Source organism: Scylla paramamosain, chromosome 38 (genome assembly GCF_035594125.1).
Source record: "Scylla paramamosain isolate STU-SP2022 chromosome 38, ASM3559412v1, whole genome shotgun sequence".
Taxonomy (NCBI): domain Eukaryota; kingdom Metazoa; phylum Arthropoda; class Malacostraca; order Decapoda; family Portunidae; genus Scylla; species Scylla paramamosain.
Window position 1 is genome coordinate 9,193,735 of NC_087188.1, and position 21,849 is coordinate 9,215,583.

A 21,849-nucleotide genomic window follows, 5' to 3' on the forward strand; every position below is an offset into this window, starting at 1 on the left:
CTGATGATGACTTTATACACCTGTTCTATTTTTACTTATGTCCAATCACTTATCCCACAAATAATAAGTGAAGGAACACTCCGCCTCTTCTCTCCCACATGTTTCTTTATTCTTTCATCACCCCTTCGTTCTCTCCCTCCATATTTCTCCCATTATTCCTTTTTTTCACCTTGTCGTCTCTATCCCCTCATCTTTCCACCTTACACACACCCTTTCTTTCCTCATTTCCTCTATCTTCATTTTTCCCTGGGCTTCATTTTTCTCACCTATTCCTCCATATTCTCCTTCCCTTCCCTTTATTCTCTTTTTTTGTTCTCTTCCTGCCTCGATGTCTTCATTTTTACGTCTATCTCCTCCTCCTTCCCATCTCTTCCTCTTTATTCCTCATCATTCCTCTCTTTTATCACTCGTTCTCCTCCTCCTCCTCCTTCTCCTCCTCACTAGGCAGCAGAAAGCAATTATCTTCTTTGTCAAGTTTTCTTCCTCACCTCACTTTCCTTCACTTTCCGTCAAACAATCTTTCTTACTCCATTTAACTCTCTCTCTCTCTCTCTCTCTCTCTCTCTCTCTCTCTCTCTCTCTCTCTCTCTCTCTCTTAACAGGCAGATCTATAAATGAGCAGTTAATCTCTCTCTCTCTCTCCTCTCTCTCTCTCTCTCTCTCTCTCTCTCTCTCTCTCTCTCTCTCTCTCTCTCTCTAATCAAGCAGTTAATGGTCGTTTAAAGATAAAGAACGAGTAGTAGTTAATAGCAGATAGGTAATTAACTACATGATTAGCAGTAGTTAATTAACCTTAGACAACCTTCCCGTACCTTGAGAAGTTAATTACAGTACTACGAAAATTATGGTAATCAAGTAATTAATTCTCGTCTCCAAAAAGTCATTAAATGGGATACCAACTATAATACACTAAATGTTACTGAGAACAACTAACTGCTTATACCTCACTCTATGTTAGGGTGGCAGTGTTAATTATGAGTCTTCGTAATTAAGTAATCATTATCCCTCACCTGTATCCTTAAGGGCAGCAACGGTGATGACATGACACAGGTTTAAACAGAGACTCGTTGCGTGCACCTTTCTCTCCCTGACTCCGTGACGCAGTGCTGTCCTGGTTCTCGTTTTCTCTCAGGGAACGTGATCCGATGGGTCTTTTAAAATTACTCTATTCCTCATTTACTGTATAATATCAGTTAATTCATCCCCCAGATTGCTTCTTGAAATTAAAATTATGCAGGAAAGTTGAGGAATAGTGACGTAGGAGTTCATAAAAGCGAACAAACAGAACTCTCGTAAAAGACCAAAGGGATAAAAAGAAAACGAGTGTGTGAGAAAAGGGTCTAATAATCGCGCAGACTCAACTAAAAGAATTGAAAGATGCACGATGCGTAGGAGGCAAAAGGAGATGAATCGTGAGTGCATCAATATACCTTTCTCTTCCCTCCCTTTGCCTTCCTTTGTACTTTGAGCCTCAGTAGAACACATAAGGGACAATGGGTGACGGGTTTACAGATCATTAGTGCCTCGAGACTGCCCAGGCCGAGGAGGAGAGCACACACTTGAGAAAAAAAATAGAGCGAAGATAAAAAGAAACCTTATAATGTTGAACGCTATAAAGAGAAATGTAATTAGCTACATTCCCAAAGGTCTCGAAGGCACAAGTAAGCTTAAAGTACCTGTTGTGAATACCTGTGCGAAATATAATAGGTGTAAACGTGTTTGTGAGATTTGAAAAGGAGTTTGTTCGTGTTATGAGTGAATTCAAAGGATGTTAAAGCACAGAAAAAAAAAATAGGAAAAAATATGCAAATATTATGAGATGTGTAAAGAAAAGAGTTTATGTAGGACTAGATGTTTCTGAGATTTGAAAAGTAGTTTGTTAGTGTTATGAGACAATGCGAAGAAAGTTAATGCAATGAGTTATTCCTTGTAGAATTGAAAAAAAAGTAAAATAAAAGTACATAGATATTTTGAAGTGTTATAAAAAGTAAAAGATATAAGAATAGGTGTCTGAGATTTGAAAAACAGTGTGTTCGTATTATGAGTGAATGGAAAGAAAGGTAATGCAAATGCGTAGTGTTAAAGAATAAAATAAATGTACATACGTAGATATTTCGAACCGTTGTGAAAAAAATGAATATATGTAGAAATATGTGTTAAAATATGTATCAAAATGTGCGGATGTGGAAAAAAATTAAAAAGAAATGGATACGCTACATCTGTATGCACGTACACACACACACACACACACACACACACACACACACACACACTCACGTCATAAAAATGCATGAAACCAATACTGTTAATGTAAATAAAGAAGAAAAAAGGCGGAAAATAAAAAAAAAAACGAATGGAAAAAATATTACTGTACTGTATAGAGCAAATGAAACGAGGAAAAATGAAATAATTAAATTTTTTCTCATTTTTGTACGTTTTGGGCTATTTTCTAGAGCCTCACTATTTTGGACTGCCTCTTCCATAACTTCACTATTTTTGGCAATTATTCCTCCATAGATTTATTTTTTTCGGCAGACTTTATTTCGTGGCTTAATGCTTTGAGAATTTTTTTTTCTTTAATTTTACTGTTTTGGGCTGCTTTCCCTCCAAAGCCTCACCATTTTGAGCTGTTTTATATCTTTCCAGTGCTGGGTTATTTTTATCCATAACTTTCCTCTTTTTGGAATGTTTTCATCTAAAACTTTCACATTTTGGGCTGTTTTCATCTATAACTTTCCTGTTTGGGCTATTTTCTTTCATATCTTCCCTGTTTTTGGGCGGTTTTCATCTATAACTTCCCAGTCTTGGGCTATATCTATCCATAATATTCCTTAATTTGAGTTACATTCATCTATAACTCATGTTTTCTCGTTTTTGCTTTGTCGGAATGTCAATATTTTCACCACGATCGTCTTTTTATCGTTCAGTCCCCTTTGTTATTCTCTTCCTTCGCTCTTTTGCATCGCTGTGATCGTCTTTTTGTCAGCGACGTTCCAAATTGACAGTATCTTTCGCCGCCGCCACACCAGAAGTAAAAAATAAATAGAAGCGACACTTTTTCTCTCTTTTCCTTTTTATTTCTCTCTCTCTCTCTTCCTGCGTGGTGGAGGAATTCTTCAATATTTTCTCAGTTTGAATTTGGTTTATGAGTGAGAGGTTCAAGTTTAGATATTTCTTTTTATAATTGATCGTCCTCTCTCTCTCTCTCTCTCTCTCTCTCTCTCTCTCTGGACGCCAGGTAGCTCTTTGGTACAGTCCTTTATCGTGCCCTAAGGTTCCCAACTCGATTCTACTGTAAAGGGAAACTTACATACAAAATTCTTTACTTATCAGTCTACCTGTCTATTCCAAGCCACGCCAGCAGTACCGCACTATCACCCTAATCAATTAATTTTTTTTTTTTTTTTTAGGTTAACTCTGGTTGCCTGCTTCAAAAGGAAGGTTTCAAGATACTTCTCATTATTTTCATTATTATTTTCTTAGGCGGCTGGCACCTTCAGTGGGTCTCCTTAATGCCCATACAATCCCAATGGCGTAGGTGGCGGAAGAATGAGGAATTAAACTACAGGAGATTCTTTCATTAACAATCAAGCCACTGAAGCAGTCACCTTCTTCCCAGCTTAATCCTCCTTCGTGGTCACCGTTTCTAATAAGCCTTTTTTTCAGTGGCACCCAAGCTGTACCACTACCAATTACTCTAACCACGTCCTCCCAACGCCTCCACAGTCCCCGTGGCGCGCGTGGTGGACGAACGGGGAACTAAGGTGCAGGAGAAGCACTACAACAGCGGCAGCATGATTGAGCTGAAGTGCATCGTGGATCAGGTCCCCTTCCCCCACGGCCCCGTCACATGGCGGAGAGGAGCCACCATCCTCACCTACAACACCTCCAGGGGCGGCATCAGGTGGGTGCAGGTGCTGGTCGTGTTAAGTGGTACTGCATGATTCTAAGGATAAGTTAAATAAAAAGAATGCAAGGAAGTTATGTTTAAGGTTAGATAATGAAAAAGTAACGCGTTTTACAGCATGATAAAAGAGGATTTGGTGATTCCAGGCTTAACTTAAGTATATGGAATAAAGTTATGTCTCCGGAAATGCCAACACGTGTGCTTTTAATGAAAAAGAAAAAAAAAGAAACAGTGAATGTAAGACAGTTTAAAGACTGTTGGTACAAATATAGATTTAAGGAGTACGAGCTAGTACAGAATATAAACATGAGTAGGGTTACATTAAAACAAGGCATTCTAAAACATCTAATAGAGGAAATCATTCTAATGCAGGGTATCTTACGGACTCCTAGTGATTTTGATGAGTATACAATGCAAAATAGATAAAATACAAGAAAACAAAGACATAGCATTGAAAAAAAAAAAGGGAGGGAGAGAAACAAGGAGAGAAAGGATAGATTTTACGATGCGATCTAGTAAAAGGATATTGGAACAAGTAGATAAGGGCGGAGGAAAGAGTGCGTTGAGGCCACAATAATATGATACCTCAGGGGCGTTCAGGGTAAGAGGCAAGGAAAAGTATTAAATTCTCTCAGCGATGTATCAGTGTGTCTATAGAGAGTTAAACAAGAGGAAGGAAGAAGGAAAGACGAGAGGCTGTTAAGTGTTTCTCGAAAGATTATTCGGGAAGTATAAAAGAGCCAAAGGGGAAGTGGAGGAATTATAAGTAAAAGAGAGTTATGAGAAGGAATCATAAGGAGAATCATAAGATCAAAGATGTAAAGGAAAAGTGACACAAAATAGGCAGTGTGTGTATAAGGGAAAGGGACACGAAAAAGGGTATCCAATCAAATATAAAGGATACAAAGGGAATCAAGAGGATTACGGGGATACAGGAAGACACAGAGGAAAGGGGAGGAAGAGTATGTAAGGAAAGGGAAAGGAGAAAGGGAATCTAAAGGGTTTTAAGTGAATCATGAAGGGATTAAGGACAAGTGCCTCTCATTTAAGGGTTCAGGAGACTCATGCACAAACCTGAATGTAAGGCCGTGTTAATTTCTTGCACCAACCCACGCCAGGTGAAGCTTAAAGGAAATTAAGCCACGTAAATAGTGAGGATGCACCATCTCTCTCACCTCCCACGGCGCCTACTGCAGGAGGGGAGTGGTAGTGATGATAATAATAGTAATAATGATGACGATGGTGATAATAATAATAGTAATAATGATAATAATAATAATAATAATGATAAAAATGATAGAAATAGTAGTAGCAGTAGTGGTGGTAATAGTAGTAACAACAAGAATAACAATAATAAATAGCTTTGTTATATTAGCAATTAACAAGCAAATAAGTACAATAAGTTTACCTGTAAGTTACCTGTGTTAATAATTTGTTGCGTTTTTTTTTTAGTAAGCACAATATAAATGTATAATACCAATACCATGAAAAAGGTAGAGGGAATGTCATGCTGCATAAACAAATGTGGCAATGAAACAACACTCTCTTATCGAATACACGCAGTACAAGAAATACAACAGGAAATGCAACAGCTGGTTAATATCCGGTGTTAATTGCTGCACTTTATCCGATCTGTCTGTCTGTCAGTATGTCTGTATGTATGTTATGTATGCATGTATCTGTCTCTTTTTCCCACCATGTCTGTATCTGTCTGTTTGTATGTATGTATGTATGTACGTTTCTGTCTCTACGTGTCTGTCCCCTCCACACCTCCCCTTCTCTCTCTCTCTCTCTCTCTCTCTCTCTCTCTCTCCCTCTCTCTCCCCTTCCTTCACAGCTTCACTATGTCGCCTCACTTTTCTCCCATTTCTTGAGTCCATTTCCTGCACCTTCAGCATCCCCGCGGGCTGAAGGGACTTATAGTAGACAGGTAATTCACACCTGTACTCATAAAGGTAGAGCTACAGGTACATTCATAAGGTACAAAATGACTCAAACTTACAAACAAAAGAGGTATATAAAAGCAGCTTGGAAACAGAATGCAGGTAAATTTCAGGACTTGTAATGGAAAGGAAATACACACCTGAGTTACAGACGTATTCATGAGCCGCAGAATTACTAAAAACTGCGTATTACAATAAAAATCCGAAAAAAAACTTGCTTCGGGTTTTTTTTTTTTTTTTTACGGGAAAGACAACTAATGGACTTTTTTCTTTTATTTTCTTTGCCAGTGGGACCTTCATTGTTAAAAAAAAAGGGGGGTAAAGGAAACTAAATAAATTAATGAAAAGAATGGGATAAAATAAATGACATACAATTAGACCGGATTTCAAAGAGTATATGCTTGATCTTAAGTGAAGGATCTGATAACCTTTCTCTCTAGGATAGAATAACAGAGTGGTTGAGATGTTGAAACTGTAGAACTTCTTAAAAAGGCAACTTGAGCTTAGAAGGCTTGTACGCTCGTTTAATTTCTGGTGAAGCTTCGAGTTTGCTCTTACGATTGTGGCATTGGCTGTGGTTGATTCGTACAGTGAGAAATTCTGGAAAACAGCAATGATATCAGTCACGTTAAAGAGAAAAGGGCTTTTAAACTTCAAAATTCATATGGACTTGGATATCCTGTCATGTTCCCTTGTAAGATGAATACTTATTGATGTGCTCATGTACTTTAAAGAATTACGTAAAACAAGTGAAATTTTCTACAAGTCGATAGGAAGATTAGGTTAAAAGGGAAAAAGAACAGAAGAAAATACAATCACGCAAAAAAAAAGGAAAAAAAGTGAGGAAAAAAAAATCCAGTGTGTATCTGAAATCAAAATACACGTAAAATAAAAACAAAAAAAATTAGATATACAGATCAACTCAAAAGTGTCCCCTGTGATCAGTGAAAGGCGAAGCGTGTGCTGCAAATAACCATACCGTGCAAGAGTATATAAAAAATGAACAAAGAACACTTAATCCTCTTTCCTGACTCTGCTGGAGTGAGGGGAGAGAGAGAGAGAGAGAGAGAGAGAGAGAGAGAGAGAGAGAGAGAGAGAGAGTAGGATAGATAGAGAAAGAGAGAGAGAGGTCACCCCAACGTTTGCCTCTACAATGGAAAACTTCTTACGTTCGCAGAGAGAGAGAGAGAGAGAGAGAGAGAGAGAGAAAGAGAGAGAGAGAGACTCCCACACCCCCTCTGGCGACTAAAATAAGCCCACCTGAACCATTTTCTGACACCTCGACCAGTTTTCTATGACAAGCGTACTTGCTCTCCCATTTTCTGTGTAATTCATTTCTACACCACCCTCGTTTGCATAGTTAATTAGCGACACTCACCTGTACTCTTGGATTCAGGTGCGCACGTGTTAATTTGCACTCGAGTGTCACAGTAGGAATTAACCGAACATCATTCCTTTGTAGCTGCGTTCTTTCAAGAGCTTAGGATCAAATGCCGAAGAAAAGGAGAACATTAATTAAGCCAGAGTACCGAACCAAACCTATTGCAATATATCTTTTTACTACCACTGAGTCACTGAGGATTAAATAAGGTTAAGTTACTGATAATACAATTTCAGGAGTCATGGCTGTGGCAGTTGGTAGCCTCGTGCAGTATTACCAGCATGAGTCAAGCAGATTTTCCAGTAGAATCCTGACACTCGTGCTTGGAATATGTGTGAGCAGGACATGTATTTCTAAACGCTTCGGTATCTTATCTCGACTTTCAACAGGCTCTAGTGGGAGTTACACGGTTTTCAAGCGTTTCAAGTGATTCTATCGATAGTTTAGTATGGATTATACATCATTAGTTAGAGAAAAACACCGATGGAAACTCGACAAATCATCTCTGTGACCTTCGAAAAACAGTCCTGCAGAGAGAAAAAAATATTGACGTTTCACTTCAATGCGCAACAAATCACAGCTCTAAATCATTACGCAACATTATTACAACCACCCCACAACAAAGGAACGATATTAAATGACTAAATTCTCAAATATCTAGGTAGTATAATGCTTTGAGGCGGCGATCTTAGTGGTTTGTGATTAAGGAAACGCGCCTCAAGTGCCAGTGAAAGCGATAATACGTTTCCAGCTCCAAGGCAGTCAGACACAGGAACTCAAGTCTCAGTTAAGTGTAGCTGCACCTTCCCAGACGTTTGTATTAAGATCTAATGCTTTACAGATGCACTGGGGTAGGCAAGAAAACTCCATTCGTCATTAATAGACTTGAAGTTTTCTGTGCAAAGTGTTTTTCAGGCAAGAATTAAGAGGGGCTGGTTTGGTTACGCTGCGCTGTATTCTGAAAAAAAAAAAAAAAGTGGAGGTTTGATGGTTTAAAGACTCACGCGGGAACAAAAGACAGGCACTCAAGACCCACTTCTCCATAACCTTGAAACTTTGCACGGAATGATTTTTCAGGTGGGAATTAACAAGAGAGCGGTGGCTGGGCTTGGTGCGGCCTGGTAGCACCGCGTTGTATTCAGGAAAAGTGGAGGTTAGATTCCATTAACGCGGCGGACAACGGGAGCGAGACACACGCCGCGCCACTCCCAACCTCCATCATTTAGCTTTACGATTAAAAAAGTTAACAAAGCTCCTTAACTTTGAGAATTAATATGATGGGATTCTTGCATAATATTAAGCTTCCCCGCGTCCCTCTCTCCCTCTCAGCGTGAAGGGCAACGAGGCGGGGGGCTTCATAAGGAGTCGTCTCTACGTGGCTGATGCGACGCCCCAGGACTCCGGCTTCTACTCCTGCTGGTACAAGAACATCACCAGCGATACTGTCACCGTCCATGTCATAGCAGGTCAGGCTTAGTCAAAGTGGGTCAATGGCTTTTTTTTTTTTATGCTTCGTGCTTTCATTTTCTTTTTTCTTTTTTTTAGGAAGACATGGGGGTAGGGGAGAGGACGTGGATGTTTTTTTTTTCGTTTTTTTTTTTTTACGTCTTATTTGTGCTTTCCTGCATGTCCTTGTTTCGAGGGTGTTTGGATTGACTCTGTTTGTTTCTAGTTTCTGCATCACAAGTTTTTTCTTCCTTTCTTTTCACGAATTTTAGGGAACGTCAATCAGAAATTTGGTTCAGAATTTTTTAAGGAACTTTTTTTTTTCTTTTGAGGAAGAAAGGGAAAATAAATCTCTTGTTATTTCGAACCAGCACGTACTCATTTTTTCTCTTTTTGTCGGGGAAGGTCGAGGGAGAGAAGGGTGTGGCTTCACTCTTTTATTAATAAATTCCATAGCGTCACAATTTTCCATTTTAGTTCTTTAGATATTTTCACCAATTACGAATTCAGTCTTGTGTTTTCTATAATCTAGCAAGTTATGATACATTTCTTAATCTTAATTTCTTAATTTCTTAATCAAGTATATAATTATCACTATCACATCACTCTTCCCTTCTACAGGAGAGAACTCAGCCGCCATGCAGCACGACGGCCTCCCAGGGTCAGGAGGGAACGTTAGCGGCGGCCCCTCATCCCTACAGCCTTCCCTAGCCCTGCCTTCCCTCCTCGCCTTGGTCACCGTGGCCTCCTGGGTGCTCTCCTCCTCCTGCACCGCTTCCTTCATCACCACAGGGACAAGCACCTTCGTCAATAGTGTGTTGTTTCCTGAAGGGATCACATGGAGTAAACAGCAGAAGGAACACGAGGAGGAAGAGGAGGAGGAGGAGAAAAGGGCTACGAGATAGTCATTTCAGGAGTCCCAGCCCTCGCCTTACTCCTGAAGAAGGCGCTGACGGGGTTCCAAGTCCTCCTGCTACGTGAAGTTCATATATTTCGTGCCACAAAAGTAGTCGATAGGTGTCTTCGGGAAAATATGATAGAGAAGTATATGACATTTATATATATATATACATATATATTTTATGTGTTATGTTCCTTCCCTGCTCTTCTCCGTGTGTTCCTCCGGGTTAAGACTTTCCGTTCATGTGTGTGTGTGTGTGTGTGTGTGTGTGTGTGTGTGTGTGTGTGTGTGTGTGTGTGTGTGCGCGCGCGCGCGCACGCACGCGCGATGTTATGTACGTATTTTCCAACTAATGTAAATATGTGACGTTACTAAATGTAAAAAAAATATATAAAAAGATACTCATCATCATTATTATCGCTCTTCTTCTCCTCTTTGTTTTTCTTTTCTTCTTTATCACTACTACTACTACTACTACTACTACTACTGTCAACATTGTATTCATCATGACCACGCCCCTCACTGCCCTCTCTCCGCCATGGCATCTCGTATCACGCCGGTCTGTCAGCCACATAATAAATCTCCGTGTGTCAGTGCTTGTTTTACAACCTTACAGCTTCACCCCGTATTCTGAAACGCCTTGGTCTCTCACCACGACTATTTTCAGAGCCAGAGTTGCTTAGCCGGGTTTTCCAGTGTTTATCCTGTTAATTGTGTAGAAGTATCGTTTATCCGCCAAGAGAACAGTAAAAAGACACTTAAGAACCAGTGTAACGTCAACTAGAGCCTTTTTCAATGCAGTTCCGAGAGTGTTTCTCCTACTGAAAATGTGGAAATATTGTTAATCTGTCACTATAACTTAAAAAACACCATTAAAACCCTCAACTAGAGACTTGAAAGTAGCCAGGGTGCAGACAGAAGTGCTTCAGAATATGGTCCTTCACCCTTTAGCTTTAAAATTCCGGTAAAATGTCCGCCAACGCATACTGAGAAGCATCTAGTGAAGTACGTATTAGTCAGTGAAGTGAGATTACATTACCATTGTGTTTATGAAATGAACAAGTGAGTGTTGAAATCCGTGCCTGGTTTAAAGGAGGAAAACCTCCACTGTTGATTAGATTGTTAGAATATCTAAATGAATTATGCCGTTATCTCTCTCCGTATCCTTTGTTTTGATTCTCTCAGGTAAATATGTACTGTACCCTTTATGCTTTACTTTATTTTGCACGAGTAGCATTACTTATGAATTTGACTATTGGAGTATCAAGGAAAAGTTTGTCATGAAAATTCAATTGTCCACAAAGATATTACGTTTTATATTACAAAGAAGAATGTCAATATTTTAGTTTTACTACTCAGCAAGAACAACATGACTTATGTACCAAACTAATAGAGTATTATCAAAAATAGCAGTTTTCCGTAAAAATTAGTTTATTCATAGAGATATTACGCTCTTTACTTAAAAAAGAAAATCAGTATTCTAAGGGGAACTTTAACAAATTCTTGACTTGGTTTCAATCAAACGAGTCCCATTACAAAAGATGACAACACCCATCAGTAAAAACATCATTAATTCAAGACAGGCAAAGGAAAAACACTCGACATTACCTTTGTACATTTTATAGTAAACAATAGATACAAAATATAATTAACTAAACTTATAAAGTGTCGCATACAGGGAGCCTTAAAACCCTTGTGGCCTAAGAATTTGTGCAAACCGAAAATTTCAAGGTCTAAACACACAGAATCAGCAAGCATCACTTACCTGGAGGAGACTTGTTAGGCCTAATCAAATATACGTAGGCCTCCACACACCTTCAAATTCTTCGGTGGACTCGAAACAAAGCACAAATCACATGAAAAAAACACACAACTCTCCCTCTCTCCTGTGATCCTCTTGCTGTCTCTCTTTACTGACTCATGAAGCCTCGACTCACCGTCTGCATGGTTCGAAGCTTCATATGAACCCTAACGGCCTCTCATTTATTGCTTCACTGTTTCATAAATGGAGCTACCAAAAATACATGAACTATATAAAATAATGACCTTAATTTTATTTCATGCATTATCTAACTGCCTTCCCTAAATTATTCGGACATATTTTATTACTAAACGCTGACGTAACACTCGCTATACGTGGTGAACGAAACGAAACACGGGAACCTCAAGACAACGTTAAATTAGAACGCAAATCATTACGTTCCTAAAATCATTGCTCTAACAATCTTTTAAGACTATTAGTGCTGACGTAATCTTATGAACATGAATATAACCACAAACAAATCACTTGAAATATACATCATCATCATCATCACTATCATCAGAAAGTTACGGATTCGTCATTAAAACACATGGAAAGAGAGAGAGAGAGAGAGAGAGAGAGAGAGAGAGAGAGAGAGAGAGAGAGAGAGAGAGAGAGAGAGAGAGAGAGAGAGAGAGAGTAAACTACACCTTATCTGGCAACATTCATCCTTTCAGAGCGAGGTCATGAAAAGATTACAGAATCAAAGGCGACGTTAGTGATCGCCAGCCTTATCTCACCACTTTCTTGGGGCTCCAGTTGGGACATTTTTTTTTTACATTCATCAGTACGCCTCTATTTCAATCTAAGAGAAAATGACACGATTTTATTTTTTTTCATGAAACATTGAAAGTAAAATCATTCTCTTCATCTTTTTTCCTCTTCCTTCATCTTTTCCTTATCTTTCCATTTTTTTTTTTTTTTTTGCGGAACATTCAAAATCAGCGCTTCCTTCTCGTCCTTCTCCTTATTCTCTTCCTTCTTCTAATATTCATTGTCTTTTCTTCTTGTCACTCTTCCTTTCCTCTTCCCCCCCGTGCCTTCCATATCCTACTTCTGAATACTGCTTCGAGAAACTAAAGCACTTAGGACCTTCACCCACTCCTTCAGCGGCACCTTCTGTTGTATCTCCCCCCCTCTTTCTCTCTGAACACAATCTGTCTGAAATTTCATCACCTTAATCTTTACTGGACGTCTCACGAGTTTCTCAAGGACACACACATCACCACAGACAGTCTCCTCTACTCTACTAAATTACTGTGTTGTAGATGTACTGAACAGGATATAAAGTACATAAGCTACACGAGCTCAACTTAATACTGATAAGAAAGCGAAATAATAGCTTTGCATTGTTGTACGTATATAAAAAAGTACTCTAATCAGTACAAGACACTAAAGAGAAGTAAGGGTGCAGAGAACAAATGCGTGATGGAATTCAATAACCAACACAAAAGAAAAGAAAAGATAATAAAATATGGAACAGTACGAAAAGTAAAAGAAAAAGAAAACTCCACGAGACGAGAAATAGGAATAATAAAAAATCGTATAAACAAAACACCGCACTCCAGACCAGAAAACTAAAACCAAAATTTAAAAAAATACTAGAAAACACTAAAATTTATCGATAAAAACACACAAAGCTACAGAAAACGCATCAAGTCAAGAGGGAAGACTCAGCTACCGTCCTCTGTCAGCAGTTCACGCCCTTTCATCGTAGGCGACGCCCGAGTAGCGATACCTGAGGGTGCGACGGTAGAAGTCAGACAGGTGGAAGCAGGAGATGGTGAAGAAGGCGACGCAAGCGCAGCTGAGGGTGATGAGGGAGGAGCGCACCAAGGTAGACGTCTGTACAGGCAGGTACTCGCCTGTCATCTGCAGGAGAAAGATAAGTTAAAGAAAATTACTGGAGAAGGAAGAGAGCGAAAACTGGTAAGCAAATTATAGTGACGAGAGGAAGAGAAGATGAAGGTAAGGTTATGAATACAGATAGGGAAATGGGAAGAAATCTATCACCTGCAGGAGAAACGTAAGTTATGGAGAAGTTACTGGAGAAGGAAGAGAGAAAACTGGTAAAAAATGTAGACTGACGGGAGGATAAAGATAAACTAAGGAATAGAAAAAAAAATATGGGAAGGAATGAAAGAAGAGGACGAAAAGAAAAAAACTCAGGAATTAACTTCAAGAGATAGACGAAGGAAGAGACAGAAATGAAAAGAAGGGTAGAAGGAGGAAGAAAAAGAAAGCAAATATAGGATAAACAGACAAAAGGTAAATTGAGAAAAAATAGGAAAGGAGAGTGAAATATAACGAAATAAGGCAGATGAACAATACGAAAAGGAAATAAAAGATGAAGAACAGGTATACAGAAGGAGGAGGAAGAGAAGGAGGTATATAAACCATTAAAACACAGAGCTTATCTCTCTCACCCTCTTATCCAGGTTGCTGTAACAGGAGCCGCCCTTGTTGTTTGCTGAATTGAGACCCATAGCACTGCAGGTGAGCCTCAAACCCTCAGCCATCGTGCAGGTCACCGCCAGCATCAGCAGCATGGCTATGATGATGCCAGTCAAGGAGAAGGCCGAAGCGTAGGTCAGGTCCTTGGTATTTCTAACCTGTAGGAGAGAGGAAGTGTAGGTGAGGGAGTGTAAATAAAAGCAGGGAGAAGGAATAAGTATAAGGGAGGGAGGGTGAGGTAGTGAGAGGGAGTGTTTGGTAGTGAGGGAGTGTAAGGGTGTCGTGAGGGAGGCAAGGTCATGGAATTGTGAGGGAGAGACGTAGAGGATGGAGGGAGTATGAGGGAGCCATTGGGGGAGGGAGTGTGGGAGTGTGATAGTTGAGAAAGAGTGATAAGGATATCTCTCTCTCTCTCTCTCTCTCTCTCTCTCTCTCTCTCACTTAATCTTCTATTATACCCTCCCCCTCCCACACACACACACACACACACACACACACACACACACACACACGTCGATGCTACGCCACAACACCAACAAAAAAAAAAAAAAATTATCTTAGCACACCTGAGAGCCAATCAATCAGTGCCTTCTCACCTGCCCTTGGCCTCACCTTGATCGTGTAGACGAAGCCGGCGAGGAAGGCTATGATGATGGACACCACAGCTCCGTACGTTATCCAGTTGCAGACAGAGAGTGAAGTTCCGAACTGGTACACGACGACTGAAGAGGCGGTCTGTGGGGAGAGTAAGTGGCTGAAGGATTGACTGATCGGGTGATTGACTAACTGGCTAATTGGATGATTGACTGACTGGGTGATTGACTAACTGACTGATTGACCAACTGGCTGATTGACTGACTGACTGATTGACCAACTGGCTGATTGACTAACTGGCTGATTGACTGACTGGCTGATTGATTGATTGACTTGTCCGAAACCCTTCCTCGAGCCTGGTCACGTCTATGTCATATTAGGTTGGAAACTCTGCCACTGTCATGTCGGCAACACTGGGGTGGACGAGGCTACGAGCTGCCACAACTGTCCCCAGCGTGTTCCGGTCTCTGCACCAAGCAATGTCCTGAACATGTTGCCAGCACGCGTGTGACGTGTTTCTCTCAGGCGACGAGGAATGCTTCAGGCAAAGTTCTCGGGCAAGTGAAGCCGCGCCTTAATGCTGATATGATGATGATGATGATGATGACGATGATGATGATAATGATAACAATAACAACAATAACAACAATAACAACAACAACAACAACAAACAAACAAACAAACATCAACAAAACCAAAAACAACAACAACATAATAATAACAATAACAATATAATGATAAGACATAATAATAACATAAGTAGCATCCGGCAATAATAAGTGTTATACTGCCATTACAAACTAAAAATTAAAGTAACCTGGTCATTTAACATCCTCACTTCCCAGTAAGATCTGTTTGAGTAAGACTACCGAAGCAACAATATTACACTATAACACTAACACTGCAGCTATTAACCCATTAACAAGCAACACACCTTGGAGTAGAGGTAGCAGGAGGACAGCTCTGAGTTGGCCCAGTACTCCGTGATGACGCCCTGGCAGATGGCGCCCACGATGCCGCACACGATGCCAATGATGTAGAGGAACGGCATTCCCAGCATGGCCATCACATCCCAGCAGTCGTTCTCCTCCTCCTCCTTGTGTCCCCGGTGGCGACCTAAGCCAGGGGGAGGCGAGTTAGTGTAAAAGATTATGACTGCCATTATTATAAGAACATAAGAATACAAGAAAATAATGGAATTTGCTAGTATTCATCAGCCCTACACGTGGGAGTCCCTGTACAAGTCCCTGTATAAGATATATTTACGTGTTTCCATCTATTATACTCATCCATAAATTTGTCTAATTATCTTTTATTCTTTTTATTAGCAGTGCTGTTTCTATTTCATTGTTTTCGTGTGACCCACCAAGAGAGGATACTCATTGAATATAAAACTACAGAATGAAAAGAGCTGTCTCTCCTTAACAGAATATTAATGAAACACTACGTAGATCACGACTTGTATTGTAGGGACATCAGAACACAAGAAAATAAAGGAATCTGCTAGTACTCATCATGCCTACACGTGACAGTCCATGTATGAAAGACACCTACTTGTTTCCATCTATCATTCTCATTCATAAATTTATCCTTTTATAGCTAATGACTCGACACTAACAAGGTGATTACTCATCATGAAACACTTTGGGATCTCATTAGCATTATTTTCAAAAGCCACAGGGATTGTTGACTGAGTTCTGCGTAATGGTGTTTTTCTCGCTGGTGATTCCAAACTCTTGTTGAACTGTCACTAGAACCATGACAAACTGATGAAAACCCATTGCCTTCCACCACAGTCTGTTCAAAGTTTTCCAGATAAAAGTTTGAACAATCTGAAAATGCGATCTTACAACATTTACTTAACAAGGAAAACAGACAGATAGCAGATAATATACCAGGAAGTGTCGCTGAACAGAGAGAGAGAGAGAGAGAGAGAGAGAGAGAGAGAGAGAGAGAGAGAGAGAGAGAGAGAGAGAGAGAGAGAGAGAGAAGTATAAGACTAATAACAAGAGTTTTTGATAAGGTAAAGATAACACAAGCAAAAGAGACACAAGGTTAATGAACGAAAGATCGGGAAGTGGAGTTTATTTTTTTAACTTAATGATTCGTATACGTTTGTGTGTGAATCAGGACTTTCCGGAAGGAGTGAAAATTGAGGACATGGAGTTGACTATGCAAAAAAAAAAAGAAAAAAAGACCCCTATCTTGACTTGATTTCGATATATATAATGGGACTGAAAAAGAAGAAAGAATAAATGAAAGGAAGATATAATAAGATTGTTAGGTTGACTGATTGATTAAAGGTGTGTCAACAAGCATTCAGCATTCACTGGAGGACTGCGAGGGTCGTATGTAAAAAAAAAAAAAAGTCAAGTAAGAATAACTGCAATGGCGCAATGCAGAAGGAGAAGAAGAAAAAGAAGAAGAAGAAGAAGAAGAAGAAGAAGAAGAAGAAGAAGTTAAAAACAAAAAAAAATCAAGCAAAAATAATTTCAATAGAGCAATACAAAAGAAGAGGAGAAAGAACAAAACAACAACAACAACAACAACAACAACAATGAAGAGAGAGAAAAAAGAAAGAGAAAGAAAGAAAGCGAAACAATGCATGACTCTCTCTCTCTCTCTCTCTCTCTCTCTCTCTCTCTCTCTCTCTCTCTCTTTCTTAACCATCCCTTGCTTTCTCACTCATCTTCCTCACTCTTCTGCGCATGCCTGTCTTTAATGTTTATGGCTATGATCCCCAATGGAGTAATGCAGGAACAGGTACCCACGGGGCCTTCACCGGAGTGCCGCGCCCTTATCAGCTTGCGTGGTGGTGATAAACACTAGTTCCGGCTCAAGAAAATTTCTGTGTGGTGCGTCATGGAGAACAAATGGTGGTGACGGTGGTGGTGGTGGTGATGGTGGTGATGGTGGTGATGATGGTGGTGGTGGTGGCGATGTGAGTAATAATTTTAAACTACTAACATTATTATTGTTATTATTATTGTGGTTACTACTACTACTACTACTACTACTACTACGACTACTGAAGCAGAAGAAAAAAAAGACAAGAAGAGGAAGGGACAAAAGAAAGGACAAAGACATAACAAGTAGAATAAAAGCGAGAAAAAGAAGGAGAAACACGAGAAGAACAAGAACAGCAACATCAAATCGAAAAAAAAAAAATCAGCTAAAAATAATAAGAAATGTCGTATTTTATCTTTTTACTTATTCGGTCGTCGCATAAATCGAAACAAACAGAAAGAAAGGAAAAGAAAAGAAAAGAATCATTCGCATACATGTAAACCTTCCGTAAACTCAAGTACTAAATGTCAGTCCGTGTTATACTTTACATCAACAATCCCTTCACATACTTACTCGTACACTTAATTAAGACCCATTTACTGTAATCATCAACAAACATCAATTTCTCTAAAAGCGTCTGTTTGAATTTCTCGTCTTTATCTAGGAAACTGTTAATACGTTCAATCACACTACGGCGGTGGACAAAAGTGGAGCTTATATCAGGGTTACGTTGGCATTCCTTATCTTGCCCGCGAGCTTAGAGCGGAATACTCTAGATCCGGGTTGTGCTGTGTAATTACTTTAACCACTTCACACTTATGCTTCAAACACGTGAAGAATTTTGAGATGCTTAAAAGTGAGTAAAAATTTAGTTCTCTCTCTCTCTCTCTCTCTCTCTCTCTCTCTCTCTCTCTCTCTCTCTCTCTCTCTCTCGCTTACTATTCGGTTAATTAATTCGCACCGCGTCAAAATGAATGCTCTTTTTCATAATGCATTGGCTAGTTGATGACGTTAACTCGTAATTCGTGAGGCTATTTGATAATGTGATGATCAGATGAATGTGATTTGTATTGGCAATGGCTGTTTACGTGTGTGTGTGTGAGTGTGTGTGGCATCAACAATTACACCTAACCAACAAAATATGAAAAGAACAAAAGAAATAGAAAAATGAAGGAAATGTTCATCTTTCATCAGCAAAACGTGAATACACACACACACACACACACACACACACACACACACACAAGAAAATCTACTCACCCATGTTGCCGTGTGTCACTTTTTTTTTCCTTTTTCCTTTTATTTCCCTCCTTTATAAGTTAGACCAGCGTCTTGTGGCGTACTTTCCTTCAACACTATGCACGCTTCTATTTGAACCTGCACTAAACACGATGAAATCCTTCTTATGCACTTCTATTAGGATTCAAAGGACGGCGAGGAGGTGCTGGGGGCGTCTGGGTGGTGACTGAGAGGCGGTGTTCCATGGACAGTTCACCAGGATTCTTATCTCTCAATATGACGCCAGATTAGATAGCAGTAGTGTTATCGTTTGAGTCATATAACAAGCCTCGCCCCGTGTGACAACCGTTCAGGAACTGGTATAGTATTAAGGAAGGCTAGGCGGTCTTTCCTATTGCATGTTTCCTATCTCAGTTATTCTGTTTTTATGAATGGAAAAGATTTGCATGTATTTGTAATCGGAAGTGTAGTAATTTCCGGGATTATGTAATCTCTTTTCTTTCTGTGTGTGTGTGTGTGTGTGTGTGTGTGTGTGTGTGTGTGTGTTTTCATTATCATTGTTCACGGCTTTTAATTTGTGATATGAACGATATATGATGTTCCCAGATTACATTTTTTTTTTTTTATAATGCAGTTAAAATTGGTGCTAACCGTAGATTCTTCCGTTATATAATAATAATGATATGTACAGTTTTTCCAGTCAAATTATATGTTGTTAGCAAATGTTTTACAATTAAAATACAAAACGGAACAAATAAATCTATCATACTATTGTATATTTTTTTTCCTATCAAAGAAATCGAGAAAAGGAAAAGGTGGAGTGTTGCCAGGTTGCTTAGCGTTGATTATGAACAATAAAAAGTTTTCCTCCTCTGTCATTTATTTTGTGGCGGTGCACACGGCACTGAGGTGGCAGCACCGCGACTGCAACAAGTGCTGACGCGATGGCGAGCAGAGGCAATCTCTCTTAGCATTTCGAAATAATGAAGCACAACTTATGGCGGGCGTTTCTGATAGACGGTTTCGTTCAGTTCATAACTTAAGACATACGGCTTATGATATACATTGTAAGTCATGATACTCATAACACATGTCATATCTTTGTGATGTATGAGCGGTCTGTGTACCGTTACGTATTTATCCCTCCTCCCCCTCACGCGACGCTGCTGCCAGGCGAGGCAAACACGTGACAGTAGTTCAGTGTTTCATTTCTCACTCTCGATCTCATTCTCTCATTCTCTCTTACTTGTCAGCTATGAAAGGCCTCTCACTAGTCATCAACAATCATTTATTATGTTATTCTCTTTGGAGTGATTCTGCATTAGTCAAAATTGTAGTGTACGTAATATCAATTCATTTTATAACTCTGATTTTTACTGTAATTTTCCTTCGAATTGTTTTCTTATGATTATGTATCTCAGCCAACAAGCGAAGTTATTAATATAAAGAAAAAAAGAAAAAAAATGTTTTCCCCATCAGTTAATACTTGCATTAAGATAAAAACATACAGAATAACGAGAACTTGCAGGCATCGCTGCACTCCCAAATGTCGTAACCAAGAAACATAAAAAATAAATGAAACACGAAATAAGAAGGAAGAACAAGCGACAAGAACGGAAGAAAGAAAGGATGAAGAAGGAAGGAAGAAACCACTTAAGGGAATAAGTGAAGAAGGAAAAATACAGACACGTAAGCAGATACCAAGATTACAACAAACTATCACAACTTGACAAGACAAACAGGAAAATCTTACAGTAATAATCACTTGTGTTCACGTCATCTTACGCCATACTCCTTTTTGCCTAGCTGTCTGTATACACGTGTACTCGGCCCACCCTCCCTCTCCCTCCCTCTCTCCACCGTACGATAGCAAGAATGATAAAGATAACACGATTGTGGGGGTCAGGCAGCCATTGTTTCCTCACGACCTCCCTCTCTTGGGCTTCAGATTCCGTTTTCTACTTGAGTCTGACCTCACAGCGTCTCCGTTTTCTTCGGGTTCTTGTTGATAGGGAGACGTTATAGAGATGTATAAATTTCTTTTTTATTTATTTTTTTTTTAGAATTAGATAATGGCAGAGGTCGTTAAGGACTCTCTCTCTCTCTCTCTCTCTCTCTCTCTCTCTCTCTCTCTCTCTCTCTCTCTCTCTCTCTCTCTCTCTCTCTCTCTCTCTCTCTCTCTCTCAGATGGTTCTATAGTACAATGATAGACTCGCGCCCTAAAGGTTACTGCTACTCTACTTATGTCATTTTCTCGGTGGAAGAAGTAGCGCTCCCTCTCGTAAAACTAACCGGCGCTGTATGACCTTGCTATAACAACCTCCCCATCTCTCTCTCTCTCTCTCTCTCTCTCTCTCTCTCTCTCTCTCTCTCTCTCTGGTCACACTATCAACACTTCCCACGTGTAACCTTGACAATCACCATCCAAACTAGTGCTGAATTTTCAAGCTGCATCTTCCTGCTAGCGCTCCAGCGAGGCTCGTGAGGCGTAGCTGGGAGGAAAAACAGAAGAAAAGCACGTTAGCCCTTAATGCCCCTCGCCACACCGTCTCTGTTGCTTGGAAGTCTCTCATCACCCTTTATCTCATCATCTCCTTTATCGCGCGGAGGAGTGAGTCTGGTGATAGCCGTAACGGACACCTTTACTCTACGTAGTTTAGATATCAAAGAATATCGTTGTTAGGGCCGTACTCTAAAACACTTCTGCCCGCACCTTCACTACATTCAAAATCCTCTTGTTGAAGTTACACGGGTTTTTTAAGTGTTTTTTTTTTATTTATTTTTTTTTATGATTCTAGTGACATAATAACAAGATTTCTACATTATTAACAAGAGAAACAGTCTCGGGAACACTGCCAGTCATCTCTGCGGCCTTTGAAAATACTTGTGGTGAGAAAGCAAAGCGTTTCGCAATACGGACTTTAGAGGAATATTGCTAATAGATTTTTCCTTGCTGTAGTCATCTCTTGTTAAAAGCACTGTAAAGAATTGCTTGCTTGGACACACACAGAAGAGAGTAAGAGATTAATTTATTCTTTTCTAGGTCACAAAAATGCTTGACAGACTGTAGCATATACATTAAATCTCTGTAAAGATATATGTGCTTAGGAAGATTCTTGTTTAGTTGTGTATATAGGTTACAGAATTTGATTCTTACTTTTACCTTCTGCCTTTATATCTTCTTTATTTTCTTAGTGGTGTGTTCTTTCCCTTCCTGGTGTACAGGTGATTCTTTTTGATGTTGATGGTGGTGATGGTTGTGGTGTTGTTTAAGTCTCCGAGTCTGTCAGCCTTTTAATAATCTGATTTCTAGTAAATTCATATTGATTTATTGAGTTTCATAATTGCTCCACTAAAATCAATGAGTTACGTATTGAGTTTAGTAAAATACTCGCC

General features: G+C 39.6%; 2 protein-coding genes across 2 annotated transcripts in view; one reads left to right on the forward strand and one right to left on the reverse strand.

Moving 5' to 3' along the window:
* LOC135091724 (uncharacterized) overlaps positions 1-12,023 on the forward strand; it is a 170,726-nt gene extending 158,703 nt beyond the window's left edge. The window contains exons 6-8 of the mRNA XM_063989633.1: positions 3,727-3,904; positions 8,561-8,697; positions 9,299-12,023. Of these exons, the coding sequence (XP_063845703.1) occupies positions 3,727-3,904; positions 8,561-8,697; positions 9,299-9,582 (599 nt within the window). The 3' untranslated portion in view covers positions 9,583-12,023. The remainder of the gene's footprint in view (positions 1-3,726; positions 3,905-8,560; positions 8,698-9,298) is intronic.
* On the reverse strand, positions 11,183-18,688 carry LOC135091726 (uncharacterized). Its single transcript, XM_063989637.1, has 5 exons — positions 18,475-18,688; positions 15,362-15,543; positions 14,446-14,568; positions 13,806-13,991; positions 11,183-13,251 (listed from the first exon to the last, which is right to left on the reverse strand). Exons 1-5 carry the CDS (start codon positions 18,476-18,478, stop codon positions 13,078-13,080), a joined length of 669 nt encoding a protein of 222 aa, XP_063845707.1. The 5' UTR covers positions 18,479-18,688; the 3' UTR covers positions 11,183-13,077.
* Between the last annotated feature and the right edge of the window lie 3,161 nt (positions 18,689-21,849).